General features: G+C 33.8%; 1 protein-coding gene across 12 annotated transcripts in view; it reads right to left on the bottom strand.

Annotated features, from left to right (window-relative positions):
* Nucleotides 1-18911, bottom strand: part of DOCK7 (dedicator of cytokinesis 7) — a 231082-nt gene that overhangs the window by 79025 nt on the left and 133146 nt on the right. For 5 of the 12 annotated variants that reach the window (XM_032296788.1, XM_032296789.1, XM_032296790.1 and 2 more), the window contains exons 21-29: nucleotides 18634-18798; nucleotides 16215-16384; nucleotides 8202-8294; nucleotides 6899-6988; nucleotides 6532-6567; nucleotides 5859-5954; nucleotides 2401-2541; nucleotides 2159-2272; nucleotides 535-705 (exon numbers count right to left, since the gene is read on the bottom strand). In XM_032296788.1, the coding sequence (XP_032152679.1) occupies nucleotides 535-705; nucleotides 2159-2272; nucleotides 2401-2541; nucleotides 5859-5954; nucleotides 6532-6567; nucleotides 6899-6988; nucleotides 8202-8294; nucleotides 16215-16384; nucleotides 18634-18798 (1076 nt within the window). The remainder of the gene's footprint in view (nucleotides 1-534; nucleotides 706-2158; nucleotides 2273-2400; nucleotides 2542-5858; nucleotides 5955-6531; nucleotides 6568-6898; nucleotides 6989-8201; nucleotides 8295-16214; nucleotides 16385-18633; nucleotides 18799-18911) is intronic. The other 7 variants (XM_032296794.1, XM_032296795.1, XM_032296796.1 and 4 more) reach the window with 2 other exon arrangements.

Below are 18911 nucleotides of genomic sequence, written 5' to 3'. Positions count from 1 at the left end.
CTTTAGGGTTTCTGGATACAAGAGAGTTAAGCAGGGCTTTGTTATGCCTTCACTGCAGTTTGACTTCTCTGTTCAATTAATCTTCACCCCTTCCTTCCTTTCGCAGGTATGGATCTCTAAAAAATATTTTGCTTAAGACTCATTCTTGGTGTCTGCTTCAAGAGAACCCAATTTGTGTAAACATCTAAATTTGTGAGTTTATTTAGGTGAATTCATTCACATGTGCATAATAAATCTGTGAAAGGAATACAAAACAGTGGTTAAGAATTTGGGCTCTAGAATAAAGCCTTGGTTCAAAGCCTGGCTCTGCCACTTTTTACTCAGTGGCCTTTCTGTGTTTCTGTTTTTTCTAATCTACAAAATGGGTATAATAATACACTTGCCTTCTAGAGTTATTCTGAGGATTAAATGAGTTAATACTTACAAAGCACTCAGAACTGAGTCTATCATACAGCTATCACTCAATTCATTTGTTTTACATTCTTCTTTACAAAGATGACTTTAAAAATACATGTGTTCACACAATTTGCATACCTGAGATGTTGCAGAAGAAACAGAAGGTGATGGAGATGCAGGTGGAGTAAGTAAGCTACAGGGTAAGTTTAATGTAACATAGTGCTCATGACTGCAGATGATTCGCAGAAAATCCAGCCTCAAGGACACCAGAACGCTCGGATTCGGTAATGAATAAAGCTTTGAAGACACCTTGTAAGCATTGCATAAGAGAACACCAGTTAAATCTATTATTTCTTTAATACTCATACCAGAATGGCGAATTAGAATTAAATAGTAGTACTTGGTATCCAGTTTGGGTTTGTGGCTTAAATAACAGTATCACCTTCTTCCAGAGTTGCTGCTAAAATTAAAAATTTTAAACTATAAAGTTTACTATATAAATACATATCTGACTAACCTAAAAGCCACATTCTTGTATTTCCAATATAGCATCAATATTTCTACTTTTCAAAAAACAGGAAAAACATATACCACCAAAATAATTTCATATTACTTTCTTAAAAGAAATTATCAATTCTATTTATAATTTGTCTGTTTTCTCAGCTACATCATAAGCTACTTGAAGAGACATACTATAAACTGATTTAATAGTTTTAGTATCCTACAGCTTAGCTCAATGTTTGACAAATATAGGTCAGTGTTCAAAGAATAAAGACAGAACAAGTTCTGGTAGTAATAGTACATAAAGTTTTGGGGAAAAAGTAAAAATGATATATATAGTGTTGCCAAGTACTTCTATGTGGGTGAGTGCCCATGCAGGGTTTTAACTTTTCTATTAGAAAAAACAAACAATAAAGGCATCTAATAGAATATTCAAAATTCTAAATATTACACTACCAAATAGAATTCTGGACTATTAGCTCCCCAAAACTAATCTGCAGACCAGCTGTGAGGTGCTTCACAAGTACTGTGTGCTCCTCACCCCCACCACCATGAGAAGTTTGAACTTCTTAATAATTCTGGAATGGGACTCAGAGATCTGTATATTTTTAAAGTGCCTTTAAAAGGTAATTCTGAAAGGCCTATACAGCTTACTATCAAAGTGGCCCAGCAGAACCACTAACTAATGTTTTCCAGAAGGCAGACTTCACTAATCAGTTGACAAAAATTTTAAAACAAAATCAGCTATGCGTGGAAAAGTTCCAGGATGCTTTTAATTTAGTAAAGTCAAGATAAGGAATAACATTTGGCAAATGGGTAAACATCTGTCCATAATTTCAAACTCTACAATTTCGAGGGCTGGATTAGGAGGAATACCCAGCAAAATGCAGCTGCTTTAAAAATCACTCAAGATACAAAGTCCACTCCATATAAATGCTCCACTTGTATGACATCTTGAGACTGTGTTATATTACTATTGACTTGATGGTATAATCCAGAATGGGAATTAAAGAGTCATAAGTAGGCCTGTATAACTCAAGGAAATACTGGCCGTACTGACAGCAGCTTGCCACTGTCCTTGTGTCCTGATAAAACAAATATAATTTACTTTTGCCTTGCTAATAAAAATATATTACTTGAGGCTACTTTTTGTTTTAACATCAGTATATGAATGTGCTCTTGAAGGTCTTTTAGCTCTAACTTTGAAAAGAACTAACATAGTATTTAAACTGATTACTAATAATTCCTTACTATGTATTACCTGTTTATAGCAGGACTTTATAAGACTAAAAACAAATCCTCTGTCCATAACAGACAACAGATCATTGAGAAAGAATGCCAGGCTTGTATTGAGTCTCTCAACCATTTCTGTGTCCTGTGAAACAAAATGTAAAACAAAATTAAAATATAAATATAACAAAATATAAAAACAAAAACAAATTAAAGTATGATAGTTTAATCTGAGCTTGAAAGAGAGATAAGTGGGGGAAAAGTTATCATTACCTTCTGAAATCGTGAAACTATATCACTAGCAATCGTGCTGACAAGAGCTGCAATGTCATCCATGAAACGTTCTGGAAAACGACTTTTCCTTGGAGCATCAAGTTTATCATTAAAGTATAAATGATGCACCATGCTCTTTACCTGAAAAAAAGATATAAATTATCAGTTTAACTTCCTATGAATATAATTAACAATTACAACTCTAAATGCTTGGACTATTTTAAAAATATGGCATGTAATTTAATAGATAACTGAAATATTTTTAGCTTCTTAAATATTTTTTTAAAGTTCCCTATGATGTTTAGTATTTGCCAAAAAATTTTTTAAAAAAATCAAACACAATACAACTCCATCACCATATTACCTTCAAAAAATTATCCTGGCTAACAATAGGATAAAAAGTTCTGTGTATGTCAACAAAAAAGAAATTTCAACCTTAAAGGATTTTTTTTTTTTTTTTTTTTTTTTTTGAGACGGGGTTTCGCTCTTGTTACCCAGGCTGGAGGGCAATGGCGCGATCTCGGCTCACCGCAACCTCCGCCTCCTGGGTTCAGGCAATTCTCCTGCCTCAGCCTCCTGAGTAGCTGGGATTACAGGCACACACCACCATGCCCAGCTAATTTTCTGTATTTTTAGTAGAGACGGGGTTTCACCATGCTGACCAGGATGGTCTCGATCTCTTGACCTTGTGATCCACCCGCCTCGGCCTCCCAAAGTGCTGGGATTACAGGCTTGAGCCACCGCGCCCGGCCAAAGGATTTTTTTTGAGACAGTTTCACTCTTGTTGCGCAGGTTGGAGTGCAATGATGCGATCCTGGCTCACTACAACCTCCACCTCCCTGTCTCAGTCTCCCAAGTAGTTCGGATTTCAGGCATGCGCCAACATGCCCAGCTAATTTTTTTGGTATTTAGTAGAGATGGGGTTTCACCATGTTAGTCAGGCTGGTCGCGAACTCCTGACCTCAGGTGATCCACCAGCCTCAGCCTCCCAAAGTGCCAGGATTACAGGCATGTGCCATTGTGCATGGCCCCAAGTTTCATTTTTTGTTTTGTTTTTAAAGAAACAGGGTCTCACCCTGTCACACAGGCTGAAGTGCAGTGGCATGATCATAGCTCACTGCAGCCTCCAACTCCTGGTCTCAAGTGATCCGCCTGCCTCAGCCTCCAGAGTAGCTAGGACTACAGGTGCACACTACCATGCCCAGCTAATTTTTAAATTTTTTATAGAGACATGGTCTGGCTATGCTGTCCAGGCTGGTCTCAAACTCCTGGCCTCAAGTGATCCTTCTGTCTCAGCTTCTCAAAATGTTGGGATTATAGTCATGTAATATACCACATCCAGCCTAAAAAAAATTTAATTAAATTTTTCTAAGACTCAATATTTTGCCATTCCAAAGCTCCCAAACTGTAAGCTTTGAAAGGTTAGAAACCCTGTCTTCACTATAATGTCCTCAGTAGCTAATATATAGATAATGGCATACAGTAAGAATACAATAAATTTTTGAGGACTATATTGTATTGTATTTGTATTGAATATTGTACAGATTCTTTATTATAACACTGTGGTAACAGTAATGAAGAATTTTAAACTTTAAATTCAGATACATTGAAGCTAAAGTCCTATACTTAACATAGAGCACAGCCAAGTTTTAAATTGCAGTCTTTTGACGATTTTGTATTTTAGAAACCTAAACATATATGTAAGACTATTAAAAAACAGTTGAAATTAAAATTTTTACCTTACAAGAGAAGCACATGAATTATAAATTTAAGGTTTATTTTCTGAGGAAAAAAATGAGTTGTCACTTATATATAGTTCCTAATTTATTTTTTCTATAGATTATTAAATCTCTACAAGAAATGTTTTCTTACCCATAATATATGTAACATTCAATGCTGAGAACCACCCTATGACATACTTTGGAAGATTCTTTTCTGTTTTTGGTTGTTTTGTTTTACATTTTTTAAACATACTTCTTCTTTGGGAGAAAAAGTTTCAGTGATTTCAGCTTTCTAGAGGCTGAAGAGGAAGGTGAAGAAGACAGTCCCAAGTGCTGGAATGCCTGAGTTTGAATCACAGTCCTGCTACCTACAAGCTGTGCATACTAAGACATGTTAACCTCTCTGTGCTTTAGTAATGCCTAGGCCACATGGCAGTACTGGCATACTGTGCCCACTTAATACATGTTTGTTGCCTTTGTTTACATATGTGTATGTTTACATACACAAGTTTATATGTACAGGTGACCCTTGAACAGTAAGGGTTTGAAATGCATGAGTCCACTTATATATGGGTTTTCTCCCACCTGTGCTTCTCCTGAGACAGCAAAACCAACCCCTCCTCTTCAGCCTACTCACTGTAAAGACAATAAGAATGGAGACATTTATGATGATCTACTTCCAATTAATGAATAGCAAATATATTTTCTCTTCCTTTTAATTTTCTTAATAACATTTTCTTTTCACTAGTTTATTCTTAGAACACAGTATATAATACAAATGACATACAAAATATGATTATATTATCAGTAAGGCATTTGGTCAACAGTGGGCTATTAAGTAGTTAAGTTTTGGGTAAGTCAAAAGTTATATGCAGGTTTTGATTGTGTGGGGGAGTTCATTCCCCTAAACCCCATGTTGTTCAAGGGTCAATTGTTCATATATATATATTTATTAATTATTAATTCACTCATTTTTAAAAGTATCATTTATTTGATTAAGCAAAAATACTTTAAAAAAATTAAAAGAGACAGGATCTTGCTCTGTCATCCATGCTGGAGTACAGTGGTGATCATAGTTCACTGCAGCCTCAAACTCCTGGGCTTAAGCAAGCTCCCTCCTCAGCCTCCAAGTAGATGGAATTACAAGTGTGTGCCACCAGGCCTAGCTAATTAAAAAAAATTTGGGGGGGTAGATGTGGGCTCTTGCTGTGTTGCTCAGGCTGGTCTCAAACTCCTGATCTCAAGTGATCCTCCTGCCTCAGCTTTCTAAAGTGTGGGGATTACTGGTGTGAGCCACCGGACCCAGCCAGTACTGTTGTGTTTTTTATTGGCTGTAACTGGCATTTCCCTAAGAGTTTACTAGCCATAATAATGGCAGTGGGTATCTATAAAGCTTTTTTTATCTTTGGTATAAAATCTACAATACTGTCATTATACACTTGCATGTATAATGACTAGCAAAGACTGTATCACAAGTTTCCTTTGAAGAGACAGCTAGCTTATACAAGCAACCCTGAGAAAACAGAGTTAAAATGAGCCTCACTCTTTATAACTCCACCTAAATTGTGCTGAGTGTCCACAGTGTTTAGAGATGTAACACATGTAATTTTGTCTTGAAGGCACATGTAAAAGCGTAAGATGTGCAATAGAAAAAGATTTCTAAGATAACAAATGAGCTAGCATAAAATTGTTCACGAAGAGAAAAAATATTAAAGAAGATGCTCAGTTTTTGCTCACCATTAACTCAAAAAAGAACCAGGCTTGTTGCAAAGCTGATTCCCGAACGCTGCCACTGCAAACAACCCACTGCAAAGCCAGCTCCTCATGAAAAAGCTATCCAGAAGTAAATCCAAAGTTAATATCAAAGTCAAATCTGCTGATAACATAAGCCAAATAATAATGCAAATACAAATGAAGATATAATGCGAATAAGCAAAATAAGGCACGTGAACCATTCAATGATGCGTTGAAGACACCCATTAACGAAACGGCTATTTATGCATGTAAGACAGTGGTATGTGGAACAGCTGAAAAAATTACATGTTATCTTGCTGTAAAATGTAATTTTAAAAGGACAGGTAGAAGATAGCCTCCTAAATTGTACTTGCAAACAGAAACTAGACTAAAAACTTACAGTAATACCTTGTTTGTGACTTAAGTACACTTTTTAACATATGCAATACACACATGAATTTTGCTGGTACAATTTAGGAAATACATTTTAAAATTTAAACTTTGCTATGAGGCATTAATTTTCAAGTTTTCAGTTAAGGTATTTAAAAAAAAAAAACAGCAGAAGATTTCTGCCTTATAATGGATATGCATACAAAGCATTTGCAAAGTAGTGTATATTAATATGAAAAAGGACTAACAAAACTGTGCATACGGGAAGCAAATCAACATATCTTACTAAGAGTGACAATTTTTCTAACTCATCTTCCTTTCCCTGGAGATTTAAAACACAAAACAGAAGCAGTTACAGAAATAGAATCAAGAGTTGATACATTTTTTTGGTACTAAAATTTGATGATCAAATTTGAATTCACTAAATTCTAAAAACAGTCAATCCCAAAGATATAAACATTAACATAACGTAAGAGTCTACACTGCTGAGGTATGCCCAAAAGGCATCAGAGAAGCTATGCTTGCTCAGATATATTTTTAAGCACAATGCAATTACTGTAAATATCTCATCCTGGCTATGTAAATAAATCTTACATCTATTTAATTGGTGAAATTATTTTCCCCCTCTATTAATTGTCTTCGTATGAATCTACCTTTTTAGTTGGTAAGCGTCCCGTTAATGTTTGTAAGAAACTTGACGTCTCTGTGTGCGAAGACATACGATTACAACTTCGATCCATAGCCTATGGAGTGAAGATGAATGAATGACGAGATAACATTAACGTTTGCAGTGGATGATTTTGCAGCTGACGGATTATGTACAAGTTTAAAATAGAGTTTTATTATGGTTTCAAAAACCACCTATTTTATTAAAGGTCTCATTTTCACCATTTTAAGCTGCTTTAAGGACAATGCATAAGTAGTATCAAAATGGCTTCTATATATTTTTGGTCTTTAAAAACAGATGAGTATTCCAATGATTATATAATATTCAGAGTGCTGCAAAGAATGAAACTTGTATCTGTGTGATCTATACACATGCACATATCTAGTAAAAATATATATAAAGTAAAAACATACTTCTCAACTGATCTCAGAACAAAAAAGAAATCAATAATTTTATATTAAATAAAGAAAACAAAAAGTTTGGAATAATTTATCTCACTTTTTCATTATTATCAGAAACTACTATTCAGGTTTGTCATATACTAAATCAAATATAAATCACTTACAATATTAGAAATGGAATTAAAAATTTTCTTTAAGAACAGAATTTTCCTGTGTTTCCTTCAAAGCCAACACAGATGAGAAGTATATTTTGAGGTATCATGCAGTATTAGCTATCAAGCAACTAGTCTTAAGAAAGCAAAACTAATTCAGCTAAGGTATAACAAATTTCATACTTTGCAACACAGTACAAATTAAAACAGATTTTTGCTTCTGGTATTGAATCTTATAGCATGGGATCATATATTGTTCACATTTAATTTCAACTTACTGCCAGTCTTTCTATTCAGTGACTACGAAGAAAGTAACAAGATAGTAAATGTTAAATGAAAATGATATAATAGGTACACTTTTAACCAAAAGCAAATAGAAAACTGATGGGGTTTTTTTCTCCACATAAAAAATTTAAAAATTGCTATTAAAGATGTGCTACCCCTAAAGAAGAAACTGTTATAAAAGCCATCAATTGCATAAGCAGCAGGCACTGAAATATTGATAAGGTGTGTAAGGAAGAAAGAAAGCAGAGACAGGAAATAGGAAAGAAGAACATTACTGATGCAATTGGTGGTATTCATGCATAGTAGTTGAAAAATGTGCTAAGTAAACAAAAATACACACTTTTTAATGATTAAAAAAAGCAAGCCACTGAAATCATAGTATATACTAAAAAGTAATGTTCTAAAGGGAAACATCAGCAGCCAATAAAGAAACCTCTAATATAAACACCACCTGTGTTGATTCTGCACTTGGACTGGGGTTGGATCCCCATGGGGCAGCTTTTGGACCACCAGTGTTAACCCAGGAATTGGAGCGATCTAAACCCTAAGCATATAATAGAAAGCAGTTGGAAAGGAAAGAAATATTACATGTTGCATGCTATAAATTATTCTTAAAGAAATTCAGATCTTCTATTGCAAACATGTTTTTAATTAGTACTGTTAAAGCAACCAAAATTTGTAGGCACCTATAGAGTATTAGTTCATCAAAATTATCTTATTATACAACACGATTTTTAAAAATCACTAAGGCCATTAAAGGTAATTTTTCTTTATGTAAAGGGATACTCTCGAAGTATCAATAACTAATGTTCCCACAGCACCACACCCCCAAACTTTCTTTAAATATAGTACAAGTTAGCAACAGATAATTTCCTCTGTATCTAACTGAGGTTTAAAGGAAAAAAAGGAAGAAAAATATTCCATTCTTCGCTATAAACTGTAATTTCATTGCATCTCTCATCAACTGAAAACTATGCAGTGATATACTCCATAATTCTATTTGACTTTGCCACCACCTTTCACTCTCTTTTAGGCACAGACAGGAGAAATTAAGTAAAAACTTCAGAAAAAAATGATACCTAATATTTACTCCTTCCTAATAATGTATTTTGGGTTGCATTTGTAATTAAACACAATGGGTTACTATTTTTTAAATAAATATTATAAGGAAAAACATGCTGGGGCTGTCTATAGGAATTATATCTTGATCATCATCTTCATTAATTTAAGATTTCTTCAATACGCTACTAAAGTATATGTCCAGAAGTGAATTATTTTATCTTTGTCTGAGACGGGTTACTGTAATCCCAGGTGAAGGAAACAGAGGCTTTACTTCTATTTCCTCAAACTGACTGATCATCAGAATAACTTGAGAAGCTTTATAAAATTCAGATTCTGGGCTCTATCTCCATAAATCCAATTCAGCAATTTGGACTGGGGACTTGAGAATCTAATAATTGGAACTGGAGCAAGTTGTAAAAGATTTTTAAAGAATTATTAGGGTAAGCATAGCAAAGAGAACTGAAGACAACCTGACGTAAATATATCAGGGCACGAGTATGGACCCAAACCAGAAAGCACCAAAGGAAGAACGGTAAAAGCAAAGAGCTGGAACAATTGTAATCAACTCTGTCTATACATTAGTGTCATGTGGGAAGCTTAACAACAACAGTAACACAACAAATGTGCAGTGCCCTACCTTAAAACAATTAAATGAGAATTGTTGTGAATACAGCCCAGACATCTGTATTTTTTAAATACTTCAAAAGAAGTTTTTAAAAAGAAAAGAAAGAAAAACCACAACTCTCAAGGGCTTAGGTTTTGGAAGAATATTTCCTCTACTTTTTCTCATTTTTTCCCCAAATATATAGAGAAGTTGAAATGATGGCACAATCATCACCTATTTCTCATCATTTTTGACGCTGAATGTCTAATACAGGAGTTAAGGTTCCAATCCAGGCTCTCCTGCTTACTAGCTGTAAAATCTAAGATAAATTACTCAACCTTTTTTTTCAGTTCATTATCTATAAAATAAAAATGATGACAGTGTTTCCCTTCATATGGTAAGAATCAAATAATGGAAGTAAATTACTAAGTGCAATGCCCTGAATATACTAAACTCTCAAAAACAGTTTTTATAAAATTTTCCATGCATATTTTTCTTAAAATCCTTTCTATCAAAGTAAATTAGACAATATCAAAATACTAGTAAAATTAAGCAATCAGATTTGTTTTAAATATCCACCTTCTCAGAACCCGATTACAATACTTCAAGTAAAAGCAAAACAAAAGGCATATGTTTTTCAGATAGTTTTTATTTGTCTTCAAAATTATGTCTAAGGCCAAAATTATGTCTTCTTTGTATAAAAGTGTAAAGTTCTTCCTGCTATATTCAATTTTTACAGTCACTACTCATGTCACAAAAATAATAAAGCATGAGCATTTGACTTTTGCAAAATTATAACTAAGTTCTTTTCTCCCAAGAACTTCCACAAAAAGAGTAACGACTTTGCTGTACTCTTAAATTCACTTAACTCATTGTTTAATTTCCTTTAAAACTACAATATATGATAATTGCTAATGTGAGAATTAAAAAAAAATCTCTTCCTGGTATGAATTACAGTCATATACAGAAAAGTGACATTCTGAGCAGCTATAATTATACCAAAGCTAACTATTTAAAGAAAACTTGTAACCAGTTGTTAGGCAAAACAAGTAACTTCCATAATTCAGGCATTATAAAGCTAAGAATTCTATCAAACAGCCCATATTTAAGCAAATTCATCACTTATATTTAATATAATAACTTTATGTTACCGATTTCAAACAAACATGGAACAGACTAACCAAATGTGTGCCCATGTATATGTAAGTGTGGGATTTTTTTTTTTTTTTGCCAAATCCTAGTAACACTATTCATTTTTTCCCTTACATATAGATAAGATCCCAGCGCAAGGCCCATACTGTATTTGATTTGACATCAACTTGTGCTATATTACAAAGATTTTGCTTCATATCCACAAGTCCTCAGCATAGTACCTAGCATATAGTAAGTTCTCAGTGTTTGAGAAATAAAAAAAAAAAAAAAAGATGATATATGAGAAACATATCAATGCAAAATTCCACTGGCATTTGATTAAAAGCAATAAAGTTCAGACCTGATGTAACCATGTACTTACAAAACTGAATGTGAAAAGACTATTGCTAGAACTAAGAAAGCATAGCTCGTTTTAGCAACATAAATATGAAGAAGTCTCACAAATATTTCTACATTTACATTACAGCCATTGGAGTAATCAAAACCTGTTCATGTTATATAAATATTCTTAAATTTTAGGAGTTCTATATTTTATCCTGAGGAATAAAATATAATCAAAATTTTCATAAAGTCAAATATTTGCAGATCTTTAAATATATAATTAATCCCAATAGTAAGAGGGCAAACAAAAGCATAATTCAGTTCTTAAAAAGATGATTTAGTGCTGGGGTGTTTACTCATACTAACATTTCGTCAATGGACAAATATGTACTGAGCAACTTGAATAAGCTAGACATTACAGACACTTTGGAACAAATATTCCCTGCCACCATGAAACTTAAACTCTGGTAAAGAAAGATAAACACTTAAAAAAAATTAATTCATATGCTGTGAGACCCAAAAAAAAAGAAAAAAAAAAAAAAGACAAAATAAGGGGATTTGAAGTCCTACAGCCAAGGCTGAGGACACAGCCCCTGGTTACACATTTACATAAGATAATCAGAGTCAACCTCACTGGGAAGGTGGCCTTCAGAGTAAAGACTTTAATTAAAGGACTGAGGGAGTAAGTCATTAGATGATTGTGCTCAGAGGAATGACACAATGACTTAATTTTTGTGTGTGTCCTAAGTTTCTTAAAGCAACATTCTGGTTGCTATGTTGTGAACAGAGCATGGGGTAGAAGTACAGAAAGCACCTTTAAAGCCAGTACATTAATTCTAGGAGAGATGATGGTAGCTGAGACCAAGATGGTAGTAATGAAGACGTTAAGAAGCATCTCTACCTTTTATATATATCCAAATCTGAACAAAACGATTTAGAAAAAGCAGTTAAGTTTAGAACTCCAGAGAGAAATCTAACTGGGGAAATATAATTGTGGGAGTCATTAGCATAACATTTATGTGGTATTTAAAGCCATGGAAACTCATAAGCTCACCATAAGCTCATCAAGGTAGTAAGTGTAGAGAGAAGACAAGAAAAGAGAAATAAGGACAGAGACCTGGAACACATCCAGATAAAGAGACCAGAAAAGGAAGAATCCACAAAGAAGACTGAAAAGGTATAATCAGTAAACCAAGAAGGAAATCAACAGTGTAGTACCCTGGAAGCCAAATAAATAAATCTCAGAGGAAAAAACATTTAACTGTGTCAAAAGCTGCTGGCAGGTAAAAGTAAGCTGAGTTCTGAAAATTAACTACTGTATTTAGCAACATGAAGGGTGCTGGTGACATTAACAAGGATAGCTTTGGTGGAAAATGGGAGGAATATTTGACTCAAGTAAAGATGATGGGAGTAGAAGAACTGCAGATACCAAGTACAGAAAATTCTTAAGGAATTCTACTACAAAAGGTAGCAGAGAAAGAGCAAAGAAGGTAGCAGTTGAAATGTTAGAGAATTATTATTTTTGATTTTTGTGGGTACATAGTAGGCATATGTATTTATAATTTTGTGTGTACATAGTAGGCATATGTGAGATATTTTGATAAAAGTATATCATGTATAATAATCACATCAGGATGAGTTGGGTATCCATCCCTCAACCATTTACCCTTTGTGATACAAAGAATCAAATTATACACTTCTAATTATTTATAACTAAGTATATAATAAACATTATTTACTCATTTAACTGTACAAATCACCCTGTTGTGCCATCAAATACTAGATTTTATTCACTCTCTATATTTTTCTATACCCATTAACTATCTCCATTTCCCTTCTGACCCCAACTGCTCCTTCCCAGCCTTTGGTAACTATCATACTACTCTCTATCTCCATGAGTTCAACTGTTTTAATTTTTAGCTTCTACAAATAAGTGAGAACATGTAAAGTCTGTCTGTCTGTGACTGGTTTATTTCAATTAACATAACAATCTCCATTTCTATCCTTGTTGTTTCAAATGACAGGATCTCATTCTTTTTTTAATTGGTGAATAGTACTCCATTGTATACATGTACCACACTTTGTTTACTCATTCATCTGTTGATGGACACTTAGATTGCTTTCAAATGAGAGGAATTATTTTTCAAAATGAGATAAATAATAGCATGCCTGTATGTGGATGGGAATGATTCAGTATTCAGGGAGAAACTGGTGATGTGGAATAGACATAGAAAAACTGGTGGAGTGTAGATCCTGAGCAGGAGAGACTGGATGAGAACTTGAGTGACAGAGATGAATTTAGAAAAATGAATAGCTCATCTATCATTTTTAATACAGAAGAGTATTAGGCAGTAGATAGTAGATGGTAATAGGTAGTTAGATATGATGGTAAAAGTTTATCAAAGTTTTCTTCCAATGGTTTCAGCTGTCTCAATGAAATAGAAGATAAAGTGAGGAAAGGAATGAGGGGAGAGGTGTTAGGGGGTTTGAAGTAACAAAAGAAGGAATAAGATCATTTCCTGGGAGAACAGGAAAGTGATGGAGATAAAGAAATACAGTATAATTGCCCGATAGCATTAAGGGCTCTCTTGAGATTGATTTCAAATAAGACTAATAACCATGGTATTTTTAAAGACACGTTTAGCTGCACAGATGCTGACATGGCATAGGCAGTCAATTGAGTTTAACTATGGTTTCAGGTTTGGGAAAGATAAGGGAACTGAGGTTTGATTATAATGAGAATAATCTTTTTTTCTTTTCTTTTTTTTTTTTTTGAAACAGAGTTTCACTCTTGCTGCCCAGGCTGGAGTGCAATGGCGTGATCTCAGCTCCCTGCAACCTCTGCCTCCTAGGTTCAAGTGCTTCTCCTGTCTCAGCCTCCCGAGTAGCTGGGATTACAGGCACCTGCCACCACACCCGGCTAATTTTTGTTTTTTTAGTAAAGACAGGGTTACACCATGTTGGCCAGGCTGGTTTTAAACTCCTGACCTCAGGTAATCCACCCGCCTCAGCCTCCCAAAGTGCTAGGATTACATGCGTGAGCCACCACACCCAACCTGATAGAAATAATTATAACAATTGCCCACAGACACTAAGCTGGCTAAGGAAGAAGAGAGAACATTAAGGGGGTGAGGCATAGTAAAAACACTGAAGGATCAAGATTAGAGATTGCAAAGGAGTAGAAATTGTTAGGTTGGGGTACTACAGAGAAAAACAGGAGATAGAGAACAAAACACATGAGATTATGGTGATGACAAGATTGCAGGAGTGTCCAATCTTTTGGCTTCCCTGGGCCACATTGGAAGAAGAATTCTCTTGGGCATCACATAAAATACATTAACGATAGCTGATGAGCGTTAAAAAAAAAAAATCCTAACAAACTCGTAATCTTTTAAGAAAGTTTACAAATTTGTGCTGATCTGCATTCAAAGCGGTCCTGGGCTGCATGTGGCCTACAGGTCACAGGTTGAACAAGCTTGATATAAAGTAAGGCTGTGGCTGAGGTGGGCTGGAAAACAAGATTACTAAGAAAGAGTTTCTTGAACTGACAAGTCAATAAAATAAGAAAAAATGAAGGGTAACTATAAATAAACTTTAGATTCCTTATAATTTTGAGATAAAATTATACACCATTATTATTAGGGATTACAACTAAATGATAACTCAATATGAAGGTAGCTATCAAAAATTTTGCAATAAAAAGAAAACAACATAAAAACCATTTAAGTAATTCTCATCTTGCAATGGCTTTCTCAGCAATTACCTTGTATTTCTTTATTTGTATATATTTTTATATACATTTTAAAAATCATTGATCCATTTAAAGAACACCTTGAAAAAGGCAAAAAAATCATTATATATAGAGGTCTCTTTGTTCTAAATCTTGAGTTTATAATCTATCAAATGTATAAGGAATAACTCTAGAATTATGCTAAATGAGTCCTAATGCAAATCTTACAAAAATTGAGACATTTTTAAAGTAGAACCTTAAGGAAATGCTGTCTATAGCAACTTTTCTATAGAAAAATTCCTGAAAATCCAAAAATCAAATTCATTCTACTGAAGAACTATGCAGTATATAAATATTCAGTATATAAATAATGCTAAGTACTACCTGTATTAAAATAAAATATAATCAAGAATGAAAACAAGGATGAAAAACCTGAGTTATTTTCTTAAACATGGAAATATGTGTGTGTGTGGAGGAGGGAAGCTTTCTCTTTTTGCAGCTGCCACAGTACTCTGGTTACTCTGCAGTATCCCTTATTAATACTCTGAGCATCATTCTCTCTAGGAGTTTACAAAAAGGGAAAATTGTTTAATTACAGAAATATTTATATGGATCTTTAAGTTACTGAAACCCACATTTTATTATTTAAATAATAAGTATATTTTTTATCTGTAAGAATAAATTATTTAATGAGCAATGCTTAATATGAATGAACATTCATTATGTAAATTTATTAATTAGAAGTTTCTATACAAACTATACATATTTCTGTAACTTTATAAGGCATAGTTAGTTCTGCCATTTTTGATTAATGTTCAAGTATTTCACCTAACAAACAAACCCAATCAAGATCTTTAAATGTTCTATTATAGTTTAGGCTAAAAGTTAAACATAGACCCTAGAACCTATTTATTAATCATTAATTCTTCCTCACATAAAAATTAATATATTAAGCTGCCAAAGAAAAGTTGGTTATCCTTCTGTTAGAATGACATCTTCCTCTTTTCCAATAGCAAAAAAAAGTTTGAAATAGTCTGGTCAAAACACAGCATGCTGTGATTGATCTTATACTACCTAGCCTTTCCCCTATTTTCCAGCATAATCACTAAACATCATTAAATAAATCATAGTTTTCTAATCCTGGTGCGCCTTACATAGGGTTTCATGTGAAATGTGGCTCTATTACAAACCAAGGTTAATCACTGTTCTTGATATTTTTTTGGAGAAGATGATCTCATGATTTAACAATGACATCTACCTTCTATGTATCAGTCACACAGGTCTCTTTTAATTCTATATTAAGTCAATCTGGCCATTTTTCACATGATAGAGTATCAGACCAACAACAGTAAGTTATATGTGACTAGTGATCCCAGACAAATTTTAGAAATTTTAGTGTAGTAGTTTGTAACAGCAAGCATGTTTAATAGAAAAACAAAACAGTGTTAGTAAACTGATAGAACAAAAATGTACAATTCCTTGCTAATTCCTAATTTATATAAATTTCAAAATTCAGAATAAATTAAAACAACTGGATATTTCTTGATGGTTCACAAAACAAAAACCAAATTTATAGACGCATGTCTTCAGTTTACCTTACTCCCGATGATTGACCGAACTTCATCATCTGGTGACGTGGGAGTCCCAGATATATCTGGATTGCTATTACTAAGGCTTCGAGAACGATTTAAATTAAGGCTTGCAGGTCTCACAGCAGATCTAGCCATTGTGGCATAATGCACTGATCCTCCCAAACCCCCAGGACCTAGAATTGCATATGAAATAGCACATAATTAAAGCAAATTGTCAGGAAAATATCTGAAAAATATCTCTGCCACTTTAAGGAATTCCACAAAGATCATGATTTGCTTTGGTTTCTAAATAAAAAATATTATACTCTTTTTTATTTTTTTTAACGGCAGGGTCTTCTAAATAAAACATATTATACTTTCTTTTGTTTTAAGAGGAAAGGGCCTTTTTTTCTTAAGAGGCAGCACTGGAGTGCAGCACTGAGACCACAGTTCACTATAAACTTGGACTCCTGGGCTCAGGCAATCCTCCCACCTCAGCCTCCTGAGTAGCTAGGACTATAGGCACACACCACCGTGCCCAGCTAAATTTCTCCCTCCTTTTTTTTTTTTTTTTTTTTTTGTAGAGACGGGGTCTTTCTATGTTGCCCAAGCTGGTCTTGAACTCCTGGACTCAAGCAATCCTCCTCTCTTGGCCTCCCGAAGTACTGGGAAATTTTTTTAGAAAGAAAGAAAACAACACTCAAGAACTAATGATTGTTGTACAAAGATATTCTATTTTACAGTAGTTTATAAAACCATATGAACTGTAAATAAAATCATTATCCCTTCAGTGTTTCTCTGTATATAACAGATACAATAAAAACCAAAACTAATAGGAAACACACACAAACACACACACACCCCCTTTCACTTCAGTATAGTTGGTATTTAGGAACTAAGATGCTCCAGCTGGTATCTCTTCCTTTTTTCCCACCTCTCCTACTCTGCCCCTTGATAGTCACTAGTGAGAGCACCAATTTATTGCTAACATCTCTTAAATTAAACCATGTTTATTTCTCTACCTTCATTATTGCTAACATCCTTTAAGTGACAGAGTTTTATTTCTCAATCTTCATCAGTGACAATGTGAATAACAAAATAATATCTTTATTATATACATATAAAAAACTAAAGATAATTTTAAGATCCCAAGTGATACAAAAAAGCAAAGACTCCCTTTTTGTCTGACTAAAATCAAGCCTAATACCATCTTCCAACCTGTATTTTATCTTTAAAAGACGGGATCTCACTCTGTTGCCCAGGTTGGAGTGCATTGGCAAGATCATAACTCACTCTGCCCTATGAACACAAAAATATCCAGCAATCATAGTGATAATCTATCTTCATATCTTCATCTTTCTGAATGTCATATTTGCAAATGATATTAATACATACCTATTACCTAATTAATTCATGCAATCTTTCAGGTCAGCATGTAAAAAAAAGATGTTTTGTACAATCTGTAGAATTCTAATAGTGTACTGAATAAAAGAGTAAATGGAGGAGCACTGTAGGTATTACATAATCACTCACACACTCATGTCAAGTGATGTAATTTTAAAAATCAAGATAGGAAATTATAAACCAGAATATAAAAGTCAATTGCTTTTCTTTTTGCAATAAAGTAAAGAAAATAAATTGGGCTAAAACTTAAAATCATGTTACTATTATGTCTGGTTTTCATAATGAATGTCACAATTATTAGTCACCATTACCAATATTAACATTCCCAATAGCTGATAAAGGGCACTTACCATTATCATTAGTGTCATAGAGACAAATATGTGAGCTGAGGCTCCAACACTCAGAAAGGTTATATTATTTCACTGACCACAAAGAGATCAGAACTTTTCTAAAGAACAATCTTTTATATCATTGTAGGTTTGAAAGAGTTTTTAGGAAATTACCAAGCCACCATATTTCTTCTTTAATGCCCTACAGCATTCTAGATGACAAATATAAGATTCTATTTTTGTCTTTTTTATTTTTAAAACACAGTATCTCACTCTGTTTCCAAGGCTGGAGTGCACTGGTAATATCATAGCTCACTCTGGCCTCGAATTCCTGGGCTCATGAGATCCTCCCACCTCAGCCTCCTAAACAGCTGGGATTACAGGGGCAAGCAATTCTTTATCTTAACAAGGAATAATAAAATGTTTCCCAAGGCAAAGTTATTTTCAAGGTTCATTTTAAAAATTTATTTCAACCAAGAACTCCAAATGCAACTAAAGAAAACCGTATTAATAAAAAAAGATGCCTAAAAATGTAACTTATATATCTCTTTAACTTCAGCACCTAAGCATTGTGGATGGTACTTAGCAGGTATTCAATAAATGTTTGCTACTGAATAAATGCATCACAGTATGGACTACGAAACTATCTCAATACTGACATGAATACATAATTTATGAAAGACAGTTTCATAGTAAAAAGAATAAAATACCTGGAGAAGATGAATTAGGGTAAGAATTTGGTAGGCGGAAAACATAATAAATATATGATGCAAGAAGGCTGTTTCTGCCATGCTGGTCATGATTTCCTTCCAAGTTTTTGTGAAGTCGATTTATAATTGATGCCATGGCTTCAAAAGATGCTTGACCTAGATTAACTTTTAAGAAAGAAGAAAATACCTTTGTTTTAACTTTAGACTGTAAATTCCACAAAGATCAGTTTTGTCATCACTGCATACTTTAAGTATACTGCTTACATAGTAAGTGTATA

The sequence above is a fragment of the Sapajus apella genome, unplaced genomic scaffold, assembly GCF_009761245.1.
Source record: "Sapajus apella isolate SASKATOON/1434 unplaced genomic scaffold, GSC_monkey_1.0 scaffold36, whole genome shotgun sequence".
Lineage (NCBI taxonomy): Eukaryota > Metazoa > Chordata > Mammalia > Primates > Cebidae > Sapajus > Sapajus apella.
The sequence above is the reverse complement of the archived record's forward strand: the minus strand, read 5'-3'. Positions and strand labels throughout refer to the sequence as shown.